The sequence below is a fragment of the Humulus lupulus genome, chromosome 1 (genome assembly GCF_963169125.1).
Source record: "Humulus lupulus chromosome 1, drHumLupu1.1, whole genome shotgun sequence".
Lineage (NCBI taxonomy): Eukaryota > Viridiplantae > Streptophyta > Magnoliopsida > Rosales > Cannabaceae > Humulus > Humulus lupulus.
In genome coordinates this window covers 3,952,552-3,973,155 of record NC_084793.1, presented here as the reverse complement: position 1 = coordinate 3,973,155, position 20,604 = coordinate 3,952,552, and the positions used below count along the sequence as shown (strand labels likewise).

The 20,604-nt window shown below is 29.1% G+C and overlaps 2 protein-coding genes across 2 annotated transcripts; both read left to right on the top strand.

Moving 5' to 3' along the window:
* The first annotated feature begins 10,133 nt into the window (after window positions 1–10,133).
* On the top strand, window positions 10,134–12,563 carry LOC133782805 (ER lumen protein-retaining receptor). The gene is made up of 6 exons (XM_062222200.1): window positions 10,134–10,504; window positions 10,888–11,153; window positions 11,238–11,353; window positions 11,488–11,561; window positions 11,972–12,035; window positions 12,137–12,563. Exons 1-6 carry the CDS (start codon window positions 10,414–10,416, stop codon window positions 12,171–12,173), a joined length of 648 nt encoding a protein of 215 aa, XP_062078184.1. The 5' UTR covers window positions 10,134–10,413; the 3' UTR covers window positions 12,174–12,563.
* A 3,129-nt stretch (window positions 12,564–15,692) lies between these two features.
* LOC133789543 (xyloglucan endotransglucosylase/hydrolase protein 2-like) lies at window positions 15,693–18,815 on the top strand. The gene is made up of 4 exons (XM_062227569.1): window positions 15,693–15,918; window positions 16,037–16,170; window positions 17,576–17,751; window positions 18,431–18,815. Exons 1-4 carry the CDS (start codon window positions 15,732–15,734, stop codon window positions 18,795–18,797), a joined length of 864 nt encoding a protein of 287 aa, XP_062083553.1. The 5' UTR covers window positions 15,693–15,731; the 3' UTR covers window positions 18,798–18,815.
* The last annotated feature ends 1,789 nt before the right edge of the window (window positions 18,816–20,604 follow it).

Sequence of the window (20,604 nt, the reverse complement as noted above, 5' to 3'; positions counted from 1 at the left end):
TTGATTTTAATAGTTGATTAATATGATTTAACTAAGGTATTTTGGATTTTTTATTGAAATATTATCAACAAGTTTACTATAATAAATTTAAAAATTATATTGGATTTCAATTAAAAGGTATTTTGGGATTTTCATACTACACTAGGTCAAATTTTATTTCTAATTTATTTTGAAAATTACCAAGTCAGCTGTAAAATATTTAATAACACAATATTTTATTTAATATTTAGTTAAAATGAGAGTATAAAATTGTATTTTTTTTAATATATATTAAGTACATATACATATGTGGCTGCTTTCCCGTGTTCCAAGCTTTTTTTTTTTTGGAAAAAAGAAACATGTTTTTTATTTAATAATTTTTATTGAAACTAAAAACCACTCAAAATTGTAAGTTAATAGAACAGCACGACACCACTAACAAATAAGTTATTATTATTATTATTCTTTTTAGTTAATTAAGGATTAAAGAAATCTAACCGTTTATGTGTTATAAAATGGGGAATTTAAATATGAGTAAAATTGTACTTAGTGAATGTGTTGGATTGTTTGAACTATTTTTTCGTTATAATAAATTATTCATAATTTTTTGAAAACGTGTGAAAGAACTTCATTATATCAAAATTGAGTAATAATACGTGTACTCAAAATATGTACATAAATATTACATAAAATAATAAGATAGTTTATTATAGTAAATCACATTTATTAAAATGAGATTTACTATTTTAAAACTATTAGATTGAATAAAAAAGTATAATAGTTTCCAGGGCCGGCCCTGGGTATAGGCGGGCTAGGCCCGTGCCTAGGGCCCACCCCTACCCAGGGCCCAAAAATATCATGTAAACTCTTAAGTGTGTTTAAAGAAAAAAAAAATTAAATAAGGCCCGCCTAACAGTCTTTCCCCTTCTCAGCTGGTGTTAAAGAAAAAAAAAATTAAATAAGGCCCAGCAGCCTTTCCTTCCCAGCCGGCCCAATTAGTTTAAATAAATATAAATTAATGAATTATTGGTTTGGAATGTATTTATATTACTAAATATTAGTTTAATTTTATTTAAAATTACATAAAAAAATTACATATACAAAAGGGTCCATTTTTTCAAATTTATTAAAACCGTCTTAGGCCCACTTTTTTTTCAGGGTCGACCCTGATAGTTTCAATAGGTTTGTAGATTATCTCCAACCAACTATATATTTGTTCAACAAAAGTATAAACTTAACTAATGTGAAAAAACAATGTAAGTTACATCGCACATTAACATAAGTGTGATGAATAATTTAAGAATTAGTAAATTCAAATTTTTTTAAAAACAAATTCTCATGTGTAATATCACATAATTATATTATAATTTATATTTATCTAAATTTATAAGATAAACTAAAATATCAATTAATCTAAAAAAATTACAAATAAAAAATTTTATTATTCTCAAAATATATTTTGGGAGTATTCATTATAAATATTTAAATATAATATAATATTTTGAAGATAGAGAAAGGGATGAGAAGTGAAAAATTAATAAAATATTGTTTTGAATGGTGAATAGTAGACATTAGATATTACGTTGTACTTTAAATTTATTTTAAAATATTTGTAAAAGGAATTATCCATTGTATGTCTTTTTTAATTAGTTTTAGCTATTTTTTTAGTTTAGGGTAACATACCTCACCCATTGAAAGCACTCTTAGTATATTTACAACATCTTATTTTAAAATTAAGGAATATTTGCGGTGAAAATATCTAAATTATTACGTTTGTAGCACTTAAGTACCCAAGTTATTTTTTTGTTAGTGAAAGTACATTCCGTCTATATTTTGTTGTAGTTGTTTATTTTGCCGTTAAGTCTACCACGTGATATCAAATTTATTTATAATCTGTGTACTTTTACTGCAAATATCTCATAACTTAGGTACTTTTACCACACATATTTATTAAATTAGGTACTTTCACCACAAATATTCATTTAATTTTGTATTTTCACCAACATATCATAAACACATTTAGCGGTTGGAACTGACAACTGTAACAAAACATGAACGGAATGTACTTTCGCCAGCAAAAATATAATTTTGGTACTTAAATGCTACAAACATAATAATTTAGATATTTTTGTCGCAAATATCCCTAAAATTAACAACAATACTCAACATTCCTATCTATCTAAAAACTTAAAAAAAAAAAAAACAAAATCAAAAGCTCAATATTAGCTAAATGAATAAGTCAAACTGTCAAAGTTCCATTTCTTCAAGAGTGAAAAAACCAAGTCATTATCTATGTTTTTGTTTGTATTATGAAAATAAAAATACGAAAAATATAAACTGTTGTATTATTAAATATTTGTAAAAAAAAAAAATTGAATATAAAAAATTAAAATACCAAAAAAAATTACAAATATATATTAATATTGTTCAAGCCGTAAGCATATTCTCTCTCTCTCTGTTTTTTTGTAGAAATAATATAATTAAAAAATAACCTTTTATGTCTTTTTTTTTATTATCATTTATTAGTAATTACCTTTATTTACTTTCTATATTCAGAGTAATTACTAGTTTTGAATTAGTTTCTTAATATATTATACTTGTAAACCATATATATATGTGACGTTATTCAATAACAAAATTGTGTAATTTCATAATTCTCTCCAATAATTCTCATTAAAATCTTGTAATTATGTTTAATTTTAATACAAGTAAATTTGCTTTGGTTGTGGTCTTTGTGATTGTAGTTATGAATCTCAAAATTGAGTCGATTGAAGGCAGTAGTAGAATTTTGATTGTAAAAGAAGTAGATCCAGCTGCATCACAGAGGATTATTATCGTATGTGCAAATTCTTCCCCTGTGCCCAACCCTACAGATCATTACCGTAGTCCTTTTTCAACAACTACAACTAAAATAATAGGTTTGGTGATTCTCGGCATCGTCGCCGTCACCGTCGTCATCTTCGTTGTCATGCTCTTCATCATTTGCCTTGGTAGTATGCCCTAAGCCAAAAGTGTTGAAGATTTTCAAGAAATATCACTATGATATTTACATGTATTTTTTTTTTAAATTTAAATTTAAATTTTATTTCAGTGTGATATAGCTTTGTTTGTGGAATCAACTCTTTTTTCTTTTTCTTTTTTAATTTGTTCTAGGCTTCTTGAAATGAATTAATGAATGTGTTATTTTTCTCGTAGATAAATTTTATAATAGAGAGTTTTATCGGTAGGGTATGTCTGTTTTTGGCATGTTGAGAAATTATAACACAAATTTATTCAAATGGTCAATTGTTCACGTGTTTTTTATATGTGTGCATATACAAATCTATCAACTTTGATAGTGTGCGGCCAAATTTGACATATGCTAAATTCTAATAAATATTTATTTTTTGTCATTATTTATTATTTTTTGTAGCTTATTTATTATTTGTATTAGATATTTATTTATTTTTGCTATTACTTATTATTATTTGGTATCTTATTTATTATTAGAATTCAATGTAGATTTTTTTTATCATTTGCTAAATATGTCATTTATTAAATTTATCATTATTTTTTTGAATTTTTTAAAAATTGGTGGTGATTATTATAACTATAATAATATACTCATGCCATAAACAATCTGATGTTTTATTACTGGGTAATATATATGAATATGAAAATCAATTCTGATGATTATGATAATTACTTTTATGAATCTATTTTTCAATTGTAATAAATATTAATAAAAATTAAAATTTTGTTTTTTTATGGATAAAGAAAACAAAATCCAATTGAATCGACTCCATATATATATATATAGAGAGAAAAAAAAAATATTGCAACAACATATTATTCATTAAAACAAGTGTTAATATAAACAAATTTATTTTTAATTTCTAAAAGTAAATAGTGTCAACCTCCCGACTTGGCAAAAAAATAAAATTCAATATATTTTTATTAAAAGTAAAAACCACTCAAAATTGTAAGTTAATAGAACTCCACAACACCACTAACAAATAAGTTATCATTTAAATTTGGGAATTTAAATAAGAGTAAAAATGTAGTTAGAAAATAATAATTATGACGCCCCACGTTACTATGGCTGCTTATTGGAATGACGACTGGCCCTATAAACCAACATGAGTCTTTCCAGCGTGTTTTGTCCTCAATCTTGAGACTATTCCAGCGGTAGTACTCATTAATCTATTTAAGCCTTCTTCAACTGTGTAGTCTCATACCTACACAGTTTTAGAATCATCACACTTGACCTTCCCCAGGTAATGTGAAATTGCACAATTTTACCTAATTTTTTTTCATTTGGATCACGAGACTCTACTTCTCACGGGATTCATTTGGATCACGGGATTCTCATTTGTCCTCAATCTTGAGACTATTCCAGCGGTAGTACCCATCAATCTATTTAAGCATTCTTCAACTGTGTAGTCACATACCTACACAGTCTTAGAATCATCATACTTGACCTTCCCCAGATAATGTGAGATTGCACAATTTTACCTAATTTTTTTTCATTTGGATCACGAGATTCTCACTGTTACAATAATAATATGTGTACTTAAAATAGGAAAGAAATTTCTTATCCCAATTATTTTTTATCTCTCTCTCAGCCTAATCAAAACTTCTCCACCTCAATTAAAATGCTACTTCCTCACTTAAGAAGATTATTATGTGATCGTTTTCTTCAATTACATATTCTAATAAAAAATATTATATACTCAACCCAATAATTTCATAATATACTATTTAATTTAAATAATATTCCATAAAATTTGTAATAGTAATATTAAGAGTTACCTCTTTTATTTTAGATTTTTTTTAAAAAAAATTTAATATATTTTTTCTTTAAGAAATATTCTTCAGTTAACTAAAAAATATTTTAATTTTTTTTTTTATTTAGAAAATTTATTCCGTAAATACCATAATTTTTTTAATTTTATTAGAGAGATTTTATTAACTTTCCTTTACTAAACTCAATCAATAAAATATTTTTTCTTTTCTTATCTCAAAATGTTATCTTTTATTATATTGCCACATATTGGTTTTTATATGAAATTTGATATTTTTAAAAATAATAAACTCTAATAAAAAAATCTGAAATAAAAAGCAGTAGCAAAAAAATAAATGCGTTACCTTTTTTATGAAATAATTTTTTTAAATTTAATAATATATTATAAAATTATTGAGTTGAGTGTATAATATTTTTTAATAGAATATGTAATTGAAGAAAACGGTCAAATAATACTGTTAAGTGTACAAGCTCTGTCAAGTAAGGAAGTAACATTTTAATTGACGTGGAGAAGTTTGATTGGGCTGGGACAGAGGGACAAATAGTAATTAGGACAGGAGATTTTTTTTCTCCAAAATATACTCTCAACATTACACATTAAAGAAATGTTTCCGTTTAGTCTAATAAATCACATTTATTAAAATTGAAATTTATTATTTTAAAAAATAATAACATATATATATATATATATGAGAATTCTCTTATAGGGACTTCACTTTAAATCCTACCGGTACAACCCGTGAACAGTTTTTGGTGCAATTTTTTTTATGACTGTGTATATTGTAGCTATTTATAACATCCTGCAAATTTTCAGAAAATTTCGAATAATTTACAGTACCGAAAACTAGGTTCAAATATGTTGTACGCGTGACTAATTTTTTTTATATGCGTAGAAAACAACATGTTTGAACCTAGTTTTCAGTACTGTAAATTATTCGAAATTTTCTAAAAAATTTGCAGGATGCTCTAAATAGCTACAATATACACTGTCATAAAAAATTCGCACCGAAAACTATTCATGGGTTATAAACACTGAAAGCCCTACCCGTAGGGTCAAGATGAAGCATAGAATTCCCCTTCCTGTATATATAATATTTAGAACATATATTAATTGCAAATATCATTATTCCTTAGAAAAAAAGCCACCTTTTCATGTGGTGTCTTTTATTTTTTTTAAGTGTTTTTTAATATGAGACATAGAATATGCCAAATGGTGGCTTGGCTTGGCTTCCTTAAATTGCCGACATAAACAAACTATGATGTTTCTCTCTCCCTTACAAATATTGTGAAATTTATTTCAATTTATTCATATGGAAAATATTTATTATAAAACTCTTCCTTTTTATTTATTTATTCATTGCACATATCACGTGATATGTAAATTTATTCACAAGGAAACTATTAATGCTACAAATCTCCTTATTTATTTATTTATTTGATATGTCACGTTATATATTTATAATGGTAGCTCTACCCATCTTCAAAATATATACATATTTTATTTTGAAAAATAAAGAAAATATTCATTTATAGGTCAATCGTACATAATCTATGACAAAAAGATAATGCTCATAGAACAAAATCAACCAACGCATGCATACCGAGCCATTTACTTCTTCAAAATATATTTAGACACTCCATTTTATAAATGGTTTATACATTTTTAGATATTGTGTTTTGTTTAATTATCTGTTTATACCCTGTGTTTTGATAAATGACTTTTTGGACCTGTGTTTTGTAAATAGTTCAAATAGAATCCTAACTTAATTTTGGTCAAAATTTTCTGTGCTAAAATTACAAATAATTCACAAAACTAACAATTTAAAATAAAAACAAAATCATTTTGCCTAACACGTGTGATGTTATATTTATTTTTTTTCATCAAAATTGGGTGTAGATGTCCATTTGAATTATTTTACAAAACATAGAGTCCAAAAAAATATTTGTCAAAACACAGAATTCAAACAAATAATATGACAAAATACATTACCAAAAAATGAATAAACTCTTTTATAAAATATATGTCAAATTCAATTATTTTTTAATTTTTTTAACATATTTTTATTTATTTTACTTTTAAACTAGAATATTGAATTAAATAATTCACCTTGCTAGCTTACTTCCAAATCATCCAAACAAATATTTTGTTTCTCATTGTTGAGAGGAGGGGAAATAGACTACTCAACATCAAATGAGAAAACAACAATCAATCAAAGAGTCACAAGAGCCACATGATGTTTTCATGTGGTTCCATTTCAATGAAGAAATAGAGTTTCAAATCCATATGTGAACCTACAAAGAATAATAGTACAAAATTTATTAATTTTTTCTGGCTCTGCCTCCAAACCCAAACCTAGCTTCCCCTCTCACTCCCTTCTCTTATCTCTCAATATTTCTCATCTCATTATCTCTTTCTTTCTTCATATATCCATCTTTCTCTCATACATCAATTTTGTTAAATGCAGATGATAGACGAGCTTTGACACTTGACTTTGCGAGCGACAGACGAGCTTTGACACTGGGCTTTTTGGGCAACTAACGACCAATAATCTGTTTTTTTGTTTCACATCTATTCAACTTTGATTTTCGGATTACAAACTGTGTTAAGTTTTCGGATTAATGGCGTCTTGTAAGAAAAGTATTGAAAAGTAAGGTTACTATAACTTATAAGATAAAAAAAATAAAAATAAAAAAATTAGCTACAGTCTTTATTTTTTATATTTTATAATAGTAAGGTCACGATAGTTGATTTTGTATCAGTTAGGTCCCTAAATATTATTTTTACTTTCAAAATACATAAATAAAATATAAAAAGATGGTGAATCATTCTTAAAAAAAAAACTAGACTACTAAATTTATGACAATAACAAACATGACCTTGAAAAAAAAAATATTTTCATGACATTTTTAAAAAAATTACTTGTTTTACAAATTAAATTAATTTTTCATTGAAACAAATTCATACCTATATATTTTTTTAATATTAATAACTGAACTATCACGAGATTATCAATATTTATCATGTAGATATTTAATTTTATTTTGTAAATTTTTTCTGTAATACAACTTATAACTAATCATATATATATATATGCACATAAATAAATTTACATACACTATTAAGTGTTCAAAATATGTATGAAATAAATAAGCATAAACATAATAAAAATTGATAATATCAAAATAATTGAGATGATATAATTATTAATTTTAATTATATAACAACAATTTAGGTAAGAATATTTTTTTAATGAAACATTAATTTAATTATAAAAATATTAAATATATTTAAAAAATGCCATGATATTTTTTCATGTCATGTTTGTTACGCCGTTTTTCGTCAACTTAATTACGTGTTCCCGCAGATTCGGGTTCAGCTGGTTAAACTACCCCCCATTATGGTTCAAGTGTTCTTGAAGATCAGGATAATCATTCGGGTAGTTCTCGTAATGTCTAGGCTTAATGTTATAAACACTCACCAACCTGCTATAATCTTGACTTCCGTCAAGGAAGCTGACATTTCTCTTTGGATGCTGTTGTTGTGGGGCTTGATTACGAGGTGGTCGTGTGTCCTTACCCCGGTTGTTCGTGACCTTAACATATAACTCCCTGATGGCTGGGGTTGTCTATGTTCCTGATGTGCCCCCCGTGAGGCCTCACGTTCACCCCTATGCTCGGGTCGATCTCGCTGGCTCCTGTCCTAACTTCCACTTCGTGAAGGCCTTTTAGGTGCCCTCTCCCCTGCTCGATTTCCACTGGGGGCTTAATGTGGTACACCCCGTGCTGGAGAGGGATGCCTGATTGGTGAGGGTGGTGGTCTAACAGACTCAGGGTTATTTTTGGCAGGTTTTGGATTATCATTTTGGGCTACTGAGGAGCTCGGTTATTCCCAAGATCTGCGGGAGCATCCCCAATCGAGTTGTTCCTAGTAGTGTTCCGAGATGACCCTCTGGGCCTGTTTTTTCTAGTATTTTACCTAGGCCTCAGTTGTGTCTATTGGGTCCTATGTTCGGCCATTCTAATAGTTGTACTCCCTCGAGGTCACCCCCTGGTCCTCTGCGGGGGTACCTGGACTTCAGTAGCTTGTCTTGCCATCTTTTCATTTAGCCGTGTAGCTTCGACTAACTGTTCACGCAACCTATGATTTTCAAGCTCAACTACTGACACATATCTTTTGGGATTATAATAATCATACTCATTAGGTCTAGAACTTTGATCGGGCCATTCTCTAGGAGACGATGAGGCGCTCTCCTCATTGGGACTCTGGTACACCATTGGTTGTTTACCAGGCCTTCGAGGATGCTCCTCGGTTCGTGGAGTACAGTCCCCAGGGATTGAAGTAGTGGTCGCCCACTGGTTCCAGGAATGTTCAAGGTAGTCATTGTTGCTAAGCGGGAAGCTTTACGCTAAACGGTAGGAAGAATTGCTTAATGCTCTCAATGAAAGCACAAAATTATTGATGCTGTTTTTTCGTCAACTTAATTATGTAGAACAATTAAACAATTAGGAAGGAAGAAAACAATAGAAAGAGATTTTTAACATGGTTCACCTATTAAAATCTGCCTACGTCTACAAATCACTTTTATTATAGTTTGCGTTAAAGCTTCAAGAAAAAAAAATTCCACAAAATGTTTCTTAGTGCCCAATTGCACCTATCTACAAATGACTAAATTCAAGCTATTTATAGATTTAGTTACAAGAATATATTCCCACAAATTTAAGGAAGTTCAACACATATTTAAATTTAAATTCAAATGAATAATAATAATAATAATACAACTTAAATGCATTATTTAAATAAAGATCTTATAAAAATTGGGATTCATTACACTATTTTAACTAATCTCAAAGAAATAAAAATTTCATAATAACTTTCTCGTATATATATTAACGCATATTCGAGCTTGAACACTACTTAACATATTCTCGAGCTCACCACTCCAGTTATCGCCACCTCGTTGCTTGATCAGTTTGTCGAACTCATCTCTTGAATGAGACTAATACCTTCGAGCCTGCAAATCATGCTCAGACGCTGATGACGTAGCTCTAAAATTTCGTGACAGTTTGTGCAAGTATAATGCCAATACTTGTTAACCTCGAGCTTATATTTTAGGAACCTACATTTTACGGCTATTTATTCATTATCGAAATTTAAGTGTAACAGTTATTGTCATAAATTAAATGTCCAAATATTTTAAGAATAATTCACTATTTATTTTGTATTTAGTTACAATTTTAAAAAGTTGATAAACTAACTAATACAAATAAACTTCTTGAACCTAAATGTTAGAAAGAGTGAATAATGAGAATGCAAAAAACCTTAAAAAAAATGTTTATTTTGTTTTTTAAATCAAAATATAATATTAATTCTCTCTCCATTGCGAAAAGGAATAAAAAACTCGAGTGCTCTTCTCGGCAAGATCTACTATTCTAGTTAGTTTCTCCAAAGTTCTAGAGAGAGAGAGAGATTTGATTATTTTATAGTATTTCTCTTTTTGTTTTTTTTGTTATACACGAATAAATTTTTTGAAAGAATTCGATTCCGGGTTTGTTTAATTAGCATTCAAATTCAATAAACTAGCGGGTCAACCAGATCCGAAGAGAGCGAGCTTGATCGGAGTGGAGATCTGACCCCATTCCAATCGGAGAAGATGAATATATTCAGATTCGCCGGTGATATGACCCACCTGGCCAGCGTCCTCGTCTTGCTTCTCAAGATCCACACTATCAAATCCTGTGCTGGTACGTAATCCAATTCCTTTCTCATTGTATCTTTCACCTTTTTTCGCTGTAATATCTCCCAATGTGTCTGTGATGTTTATGTTTTAATGGGTTATTCAACCGTTTTTAGGCATTATGTGTAATAACCCCCTTCGATATGGAAGATTAAGTTAGGTTTTTGCTTTAGATTTGCTTTTACTCCAGCTGAATGTGGAATTGAGTTCAGAATCGCAATCTGGGTATCTATGAAAAGTCTCATTTTTAACTTAATTTGTTTGGAAAGAAAAAAAAAAAACTAAGAAAGCTGAAATAAGAGGAGGGCATTTGAGAAATGAGATTCAATCTGAAACTTAAATGTACAATTTTGTGAATTGGGTTAACTTGGTTCGAATTTTTTAATGCAGGTGTTTCTTTGAAAACTCAAGAACTGTATGCCATTGTATTCGCGACTCGTTACTTGGATATCTTTACGGATTTCATATCTCTATACAATACCTTCATGAAATTGGTATTCTTGGGGAGCTCATTTTCGATTGTTTGGTACATGAGGAGCCACAAGATTGTTCGTAGGTCCTATGATAAAGACCAAGACACATTTCGCCATTACTTTCTCATAGTGCCATGCCTACTCTTGGCCATGATCATCAATGAGAAATTCACCTTTAAAGAGGTTCGATCTTGTAGTTGTTTAGTTGGCCATGTTTCATTTTTACTATTATATCGTCTTTCTTATATGCTCCGCATTATGGTTCAGGTCATGTGGAGTTTTTCATTGTACCTAGAAGCTGTTGCTATTCTTCCTCAACTCGTGTTGTTACAGAGAACAAGAAATATTGACAACTTAACTGGCCAATATATATTTCTTCTTGGGTATGCTAACATTTCCAATGTACTTTTGGAGAATACTACTATACACTGTTAGAGTTTTGGTTCTGCTATGTCTGCTTAATAGCTACTAGTGTTTTCTTTTGTTTACCATCTGTCGGTCTTGATTCTTGATGCAGGGCATACCGAGCATTCTACATTTTCAACTGGATTTACCGCTACTTCACTGAGCCACACTATGTTCATTGGATTCGTATGATCTCTCTCGCTTACTCTTTTTCACAAACACACACCCTCTGTCTAAAATAATGAATTTATTGTTATATTTGTCCACATTTGTCCTACTTTAATGACCACAACTATTGATAGAAGATTTGATGTTGTAAGACATCATTTACACTTTTGGTTTTGGAAAGAGAGTGATTTCTATTTGTTTGTGTGCCAATTTTCGTAATAGTCTTTAGATAGATCGACTTCAACTGCCCTCAGGCCTGACTTGTACTGGATTATATGATGCTAAAACTCACCACTACTAATTTTTCAAGATTAATTATCGGTTTTAGACACTATGGTCCTCCATGTCTTCCAATTTTTTTTTTTTTAAGTCAGCAAGCTCTCAGCTTCATTAACCAACCTTGTTTCTTTGATTTTTCTTCCTTGCAGCTTGGATTGCAGGGCTCCTCCAAACGCTGCTATATGGCGATTTCTTCTATTACTATTTCCACAGGTGAATAGCATACTATTGTCCTAGAGTTGAACTCATATCAGAGTCATGGTTTAGGATTTGTATTCTTGAAGTTTTCTGATCCGTCTATATTTTTATCACAGCTGGAAGAACAATAAAAAGCTTCAGTTACCAGCTTGAGTTCGATTCAACCTTTCTTAGTCCGGTCGAAGGTGGAGTGCACAGCTTAATGTGGAGGATTTTATCCAATGCTTGTGGCAAAAATGCATTATCTCTTGCACCCTTTTTGGTAGTGTCTCTTTTTCGCCTGTTTCACATGCCTTCTTCTCAAGGTAGCGACTGTTATATGTTACTTGGGGAGTGTATATGACCCGAATGTGAAACTGTTCCAGTCATGGATTTCCAGTACAATTAGGTGATAAGATATCATTTTTTGAAACCTATACACTGCAAGTGTTGCTTGCCTAAAGATTTATTCTTTTAATTTTTTGTGATAATACTTTGAATTAAAATTTGTATCTGAACCAAAATACCCTTTATTCACTTTCATCTCGAGTTGGAAGAGGGAAATCATGGCTCCAAGTCCTTTTGAAAAATATAGTAAATGTTAAAGAAACCAAAGACCACCAAAGCATTGCAAACCCAATAACAAAATCCCTACTAGAAGCTATGTTGCTTTCACTTTTCTAATGAAATGGGCCTATTTTGTCACGAGTTGTTGCTTAGAAAAATGGCACCAATTGATTAATGTGTGTCTCTTACGTTTGGAGATTGACTTTTTTTAATCCAAGTTTTAATGATTTTTGTCTAGTTATCTCTTTCTTTCTTATCACGCAACAAAAATTCTAAGAATAGCTCATGTGTTTTTGTATTCTTTTATCCTATTTGGGTGAAAATTTGTTGATATGACTGCACATGGTATAGGTGGTTGTTCTGCCTCTGAAGTCGAAGTTGAATTAGGTCGTACCATAGTTGCTATCTTACAAAATCTAATTATTTTTAGTATCAAATTATCATCATTCTTCGGTCACCACTTGGTGTTTTTTTAGATACCTCTCTTTGATCTTTAGAGATTATAATTAAGCTTTCCTATTTTAGTTTTTTCGATAAGATTTTAGAATTAGATGCTCATTCTCTGTTTGCTTTTGCTTGTGTAAAAAATAAGAGTAATGATATGTTAAAGTTTTCCAATTGGGAACCAGTTAAAATACAAATAAGCAAAACAACACAAGTCACAACAAATATAGATCGATACAATAATTGAGTGTTCTATCTTAAAATTAATTGATGATGAGTGTGTTAACATATGATTTTATGTATAGTTGAATGTACCTACATATTTTCCATGTGAGATATTTTAGCTCTTTGACTCTATTAGCCGATCAAAAGTGACTCTTTGGCTCTTTTTGGACCGATTTTAGATTTAGATCGTGTATACTCGTTGTATGGTAAGAAGTATAGGGTTCCATTTAAAAACCAATTAGTGATGAGTGATGTAACATATGTTCTTATAAATTGTTGAATGTACCTGCACACTTTCAATATGAGATATTTTATCTAACAAACGGCCAATAATTAATGGTAAACAAGGCATTATATAAACCATTATAGTCATAATCTACAATTAAAAACCTCAAAATCTAGTTTAGACCATGATACCAGAACAAACAAGTGAGCCCAATATCCATATTCAATGGTAGAAAACACTGTCATACACTTTCAAATTCAATTTTACACAAGTAACGGTACCACTAATAGTGTTAAAACTAACTATCCATTCAGTGTAATGATGATTTAAACAAGTCCAATAACAAGAGATTCAACTCTTAAGGCTAGGCAACTAATGTTAGTTTAATATGATGATAAGCACAAGAGACAGTCAAATCTAATCACCAAACATCAACTACATCATAATGTTTCTATATCAAATAGCATGGTTCAAAGTAGAAACTAACCTCTTGTAGCACATATGGAGATGATATAGGCTTCCTTAGTAATATGCAGAGTGAAATGTAACAAGAACAAGAGGAATAACATGGAGACTCCCCTCATCAACACACTCTCACCCTTTCTCATACCTAGTGATGCACATGGGGCGGAGAATTGGCGGGGAGTGCTCTCTCTGTTCCCGTCCCCATTTATATTTCTAATCCCCGTCCCCGCCCCATCCCAGCTTATTCCTCGTCGGGGACGGAGTGGGGAATCCCCTATTGGGGCGAGGAATCCCCACGGGAAAAACATTTATTTAAAAAATAAATTTTAAAATAAAAATCATAAATTATATGTAAATTAAAATACTGCACAATATTTATTATTTAAAATATTAAACATTACCTAAATAAAATTTAAAATATTAAAAATGTTAATACTATACTACAAAAACACATAAAGAAAAATATAAAATACATATAAAATATTACAAATATATATAAAAATTTAAATGGGCCCCGTTGGGGCAGGAAGTGCTATCCTCGTCCCCGCCCCATTTGACATTTGGGGATTGAAAATTATCCCCACGGGGCCCATCCCCATGGAGAAAATATGCATCCCTACTCATACTTATATGGCAGCCAACAAGTTTATCTTAGATAGACTTCACAAAATGTGCATTATATAGACGAAGTGTTCTCCAAAATCTAATCACTCCTTCTCCTCCATGCCCATCAACTGAGTGAGACCCATCGAGAGAAAATATTAGTCTGTGGAAGACCATAAACCCATAGTCTGTTCTCGCATCCAACATCATGAAATCATGTATGTTATATTATTGGTTCATTGAGTAGCCTTTATAATCTGACACAAGTGTAAGATCTGTGTACATTTAGAATCAATCCTAAAATTTTGGTCTAAGTGTGGAGCCTAACCCAAGTTGTTGGTTAGTGATCAAGATGAGGGCATTCGAGTGTAGTTAGTTATATTGACCATCCTATTATGATCTTAATTATACCGTACACATTATACCATGCATACAAATATACAATCGTCTTTATATGTTAATAACGACACTGCATGAATTACACTTAATAAAAATTCTAACTACTGATTCATTCGTGACGTTTACCTCATTACCATCCTAAGATTTGAAACAAAACAAGCAAGTTAGCTAAGGACCAATAAAAAAAAAGCACAATCTTACTACTCCTCTACCAATCATAGCCTAAACAAATCCATAAATCATGGAAAACTCATCTCATTTCATCTCTAATTAGGATAATTGAATCATAGTTATCCAATTGCCACGTAGACATTCTATATTTAATTTGACTCATTAACTAATTAGCTCTTAATCTTATAGAAAGCTAGTAATACTAAGAATATATATATATATGTGTGTGTGTATAGCTATATATCCGTTACATATAGTGTTTCATATACTTATAAATTACCAAATAAAAGGAATGAAACATATAGTATTATACAACCACACCTAGTAATGGGTTTGGAAAATGACAAATCATTTCTTCTAAATATTACAAATATATATTCATTGGTCTTAAAAACATACCAAATATCTTCATTAGCAACAAAAATACAGCTAAATTATAACATGTTACAGCTATATCCACTTCAAATTGTGAAAATTCCCTTTAAAAGAACCAAATTGGATGTTAATCTCTAACACACACACTAACTATCCATGTATATATATATATGTGAGTATATCATAAGTTTCAACCAAGGACACGATTAAGTATTTTAGTCTCTTTCCCAACTCATAATTTATCTTAAAAAATAGTTATGAAGATTATTTCTCTACTCTCGAGTCTCTTGGTGTCCATAGTTTTCATTATTGTATATGAATGTGAGGCCATAAACAACGTTATTAAAAGCTTCGACGATAACTATTTCACTACATATGGATACGATCATCTCTTGAGACTCAACCAAGGACAAGAAGTTCAGCTTACAATGGATACTACTTCAGGTTCATTCATTCATTCATATCATTTTTCTCTTCTCTTCAATATTATAAGTACATTGATAATATTCATATATATATATATATATAATGATAATATATGTATATATGTGTGTATATATAGGAACTGGATTCATTTCGAAGAAAGGTTATGGTTCCGGGTACTTCGAGATGAAGATTAAGACACCTCAAAGCCAGTCACCAGCAATTGTCACTACTTTCTATGTAAATATTTTCTTTCATTTTTCCACCTTATATATTAGAGAAAGATTGTTACATTTTATATATTATGTTTGGTTAGCGATAACTCGTAATACTTATTAAATTTAAATGTGTGAAACGCGATATTGGATAACGGTATGCTAACTCATTCATTCTGGTGTTGGGCACCAGTAATACTTTTTAGCATTTCTCTTAGAGAAATGATAAAAAAACGAGCCTAACACCCTATATATATCATGTCCGGGGCATGCCTAAAATGGATGAAGCCCAGGGCAGATAGAGAAAAAAAATATTATTTTTTCAATTTTTATACATAAAATGATATTTTTCTAAAATTTGAGAGATTTTTTGTACGTAAAAATTGATATTTTTTTTTAAAATTGGGAGTCTTTTAGAATTGGGGCCCTAAGGGCCTAACCCGTCTATATTCAAACACTCGACACATCTTAGGGTGTTGAGCACGTTAGGCCACCTTATAATAATATAAGAATATGATTTATATATATATATATATATTATATTTGTATCCATTTTTTTTAATTGCGTGTATATACAATTATTAGTGTTGGTTTCGATGGATTAATGCTTCTTATCATTTGTTTGTAGGAGATAAGAGTGCATATTATTATGTCTTAACTAATCATTAAATAAGATCTTTAGTCAAATTGTATTAATTATCTGGTTTTATAAGATTGAACAAGTTGATATATATTACATTATATAATCTTATATAACCTATATAAATGGTTAAAAATATACTTCTCTAAGTAATGTTTGAGTGTAATTATATACTTTTAAATTAGCTTTAGCCCAATTAATGTAATTTTTTTTAAGGGAACTTAAGCCTCTAAATTGCTATTTGACTCTCTTAAATACATTTTGTTGTTTACTCTTTTTTTGTTTAATGTATAAATCATATCAAGTTGTACTAGACACACAAATATTATACGAGTTGATATTAAATATTCTTTTTATAGAAAATTACATAAAATATTATTTTTGCTAAAATAAATTACGTTTTTATGGTCAAATATTTTTTTTTTAAATTTTACGGTTTTTAGGAAATTTTTACATTTTTACGGTTTTGTTTTTTTATGTTATTTTTTAAAAAAAAATTGTGTTTTCACATTATTTTTAGGTCTTTTTGTTAATGTTTAGGTAGTCCAGTCATTTGTTTTCAAGTTTTTTTTTTTTAATTTTATTTTCCTAATTATAAAATTTAGAAAATTATATTTTTGAAAAAAAAATAAAAACCGTAAAAAATTAAAATAAAATGTACACTTAAGAAAAAATCTCTATTTTTTATTATTATTTATTTTGAATTTTGAACTGCTTACATTTAATGTTTGTATAGAAATTTTATTAATATGCAAATTATTAAAATTAATTGGTTTGAAATTGGATATGACAGTTGGCAAATAAATGTGGTGAATCATCCAACTGTGCCCATAGTGAATTGGACTTTGAATTCTTGACCACACAAGGGCCTCCTTTCAATTTACAGACAAATGTTTACTCAAACGATGATGGAGGCAGAGAGCAAATGATTCATCTTTGGTTTGACCCAAGTCAAGATTTTCATTCTTATGGAATTCTTTGGAACCAACATCAAATAGTGTAATTATCTATCAATTTTTTTTTTTTTATAGGGTTTATATATTTTTAGAATTGTGTCTCGTTATCTGTTTGGACCGTATGTTTTGACAAATTATTTTTTGTATCGTGTATTTTCTAAAATACTTCAAATAGACCCCTAAACCCGATTTTGATCAAAGTTTTTTGAACTAAAATTACAAATAATTTATCAAACTAACAACTCAGAACAAAAATACAGTCATTCTGCCTAAGAACTGTGTTGTTATACTCAATTTTTTCTTCATTAAAATCAGGTTTAGGGGCCTATTTGAACTATTTTACAAAACACAGGGTCTAAAAAATAATTTATCAAAACACAGGGTCTAAAAAAATATAAACCATTTTTTATATTATATACATTTTTTACTTATTGGGTATTTTTGGTACACAGATAAATTACATAAGAGATTTCCTATAAATTTTCAGAAAATTCCGAACAATTTAAGATGTTGTGCGCGTGCTTATTTCAAAATTTATACGCGCGTGCAATATGCTATTTGAATCATAATTTCAGAATCTTAAATTATTTGAAATTTCCTGAAAATTTGTGGGAGACGCCTTGTAACTGTATTATACACCGTCGTGTAAAAAAAATAGGGTTTCAACTTATCTATCTAATAATTTTATTTACTTATTTATGATATTTATTTTATTTTTTCAGATTTTTTGTGGACAATACCCCCATAAGGGTGTATAAGAACTGGACTAGTTCAGGTGTAAATTATCCAGGAAATGAAATGTTTGTAACAGGAAGTATATGGGAGGGAGTATGGGCCTCAAATGGAACTGGGGCAGATTGGGCCAAGGCTCCCTTTCAGGCCCATTATGAAGAGTTTGAGATTAATGGCTGTGAATATGGAACAGCTGACTGCTCTACTCAAAGTGATCAATTTTGGTGGAACAAGAGTGACAAATGGGTTTTAAACCCAAAACAAGAGAGTGATTATGAGAATGTTAAGGCTAAGTATCTCTATTATGATTATTGTCAAGACAAAAGAAGTGCCTATAAGGAATGTCAACTTAATTAGTCATTCATTATCTACTTGATTGGCTCATTTTTTCAAATGTTCATTGATTTTTTTATTTCTTTATTTTAATTTTGGGGTGGGACACAATTGTTCCCTTTGCCTTTGTATCAATTTTTTGATTATGCATTTGTAGCTTGTTTTCATTTTGATTTATTTTGTTAATGAAAGTGGGTCAATTCTTTTCTTTTCAACAAGGAATGTCGCTATGATTTATTTCGGGCACGGGGTAGTATGGGCAATGTGAGCGCTCGAGTCCCACCTCATTTTTTTTATTTTAAATTTTAATTAAATATTTTAACTTAATTATAGAAAATAACATAAAAATCCTTACTAAAATTCTAAATCTATCGAAAGCACTACTTTGTGTCAAAGTTTGTGGTAAAATATGAAAAGGAACTATATTACATAGCTCACTTGAAAGCACAAGTTAAATGTGGGTTTTTGAGTCTATTGCCACTTAAGAACAAAAAGAAAATAAAGAAAAGAAAAATCATCATTTTTACTAAATCATTATACTCAGCAGCAACCCACACCAAAATAGATATCATTTCATTATAAATTATTAGGGTTTTTTCTTTGAAATATATACTTTGGATAGAGTATGATTTTGACATTTCAACAATGACCATGACATAATGTGTGTATATCTCTTCTATATAATAAATGTGTAGATAACAGAAATTCTTGGTTTTAACAGTTTTTTATTTTTTTAAGGTTAACTTTAACGGAATATTCTTATATTTAACAAAATATTCTTATATTTAACAGTAGTTTCTAAATAATTAAACTTAAATAAAATAAAATAAATAATTAAAAAAATTAAAAAATAATATTTTTGAGATATTTTACAATGATAATTATTTAAAAATAATTAATAATTAAATAAATTAAAAATAAGATATTTTACAATAATAATTATTTTTAAATAATAAATAATTAAACAAATTAAAATATGATATTTTTGAGATGTTTTACAATGCTAATTATTTAAAAATAATAAAATCATATGCTTTATAACTTAAATAAACATTTAATTAAACTTAAACTCACTTATTAGAATAATATCATATTAAATATATAATATAATCTACTGTGAATTAGCAACAAATTATTTAAAAAAAAAAACTAGAAAGAAACTTAAATTTAAAATCCACCTATAATATTTAATATTACATTAAACATATAATATATAATCTTTTGTTGTCACTCTCAAATTCGTAAATTAGAACAAACATAAACTTAAACAAAAATAAATAAATTATTTAATTAAAATAAGATATTTATTTCAAAATTTATATGACATTAATATAAATTTAATAAAAATAATTAATAAATCCTATAAATAAAACTAAACAAACGTAGATATTACACGTTGCTTGTATCTAGTATATATATATAATAGAATGTAGATAAAATTAATGGGCCCCATACCCTTTTAGCCTAATAAAACATGTGAAACAGCCCAATCCAGAGAGAACATGATGTCAAGCCCATAATATGGCCTGGCTCAGCCTCCATACCTTCATTATCATTATTTAGTCAAAAGCTTCAAATTCATCTCCTTTGCTTTCGTTACAAGTTTCCACAGTCACCCAAATCAAGTTTATCATTCTTTTGTTGGACTAAGGCCTAGTTTTGGTACTCACCTTAAATTCACAATAATTGCAAATAAAATAGGAGTTTCTTTCTTGCACTCCATTAACACATTTTTTAATGAGAATTGCTAAGGGTTAATGTTGGTGTCCAACATAACAAGGATGTGACATACTACTATTGGTGCAATCTAATATCAGGTCCCAATTATTTG

Coding starts and splice junctions, on each gene's coding strand:
- LOC133789543 (XM_062227569.1), top strand. CDS start 15,732: ATGAAGATTATTTCTCTACTCTCGAGTCTCTTGGTGTCCATAGTTTTC. Junction 15,919..16,036: donor TACAATGGATACTACTTCAG/GTTCATTCATTC, acceptor GTGTATATATAG/GAACTGGATTCATTTCGAAG. Junction 16,171..17,575: donor TTCATTTTTCCACCTTATAT/ATTAGAGAAAGA, acceptor GAATCATCCAAC/TGTGCCCATAGTGAATTGGA.
- LOC133782805 (XM_062222200.1), top strand. CDS start 10,414: ATGAATATATTCAGATTCGCCGGTGATATGACCCACCTGGCCAGCGTC. Junction 11,354..11,487: donor CAATATATATTTCTTCTTGG/GTATGCTAACAT, acceptor TTCTTGATGCAG/GGCATACCGAGCATTCTACA. Junction 12,036..12,136: donor TTCTATTACTATTTCCACAG/GTGAATAGCATA, acceptor TTTTTATCACAG/CTGGAAGAACAATAAAAAGC.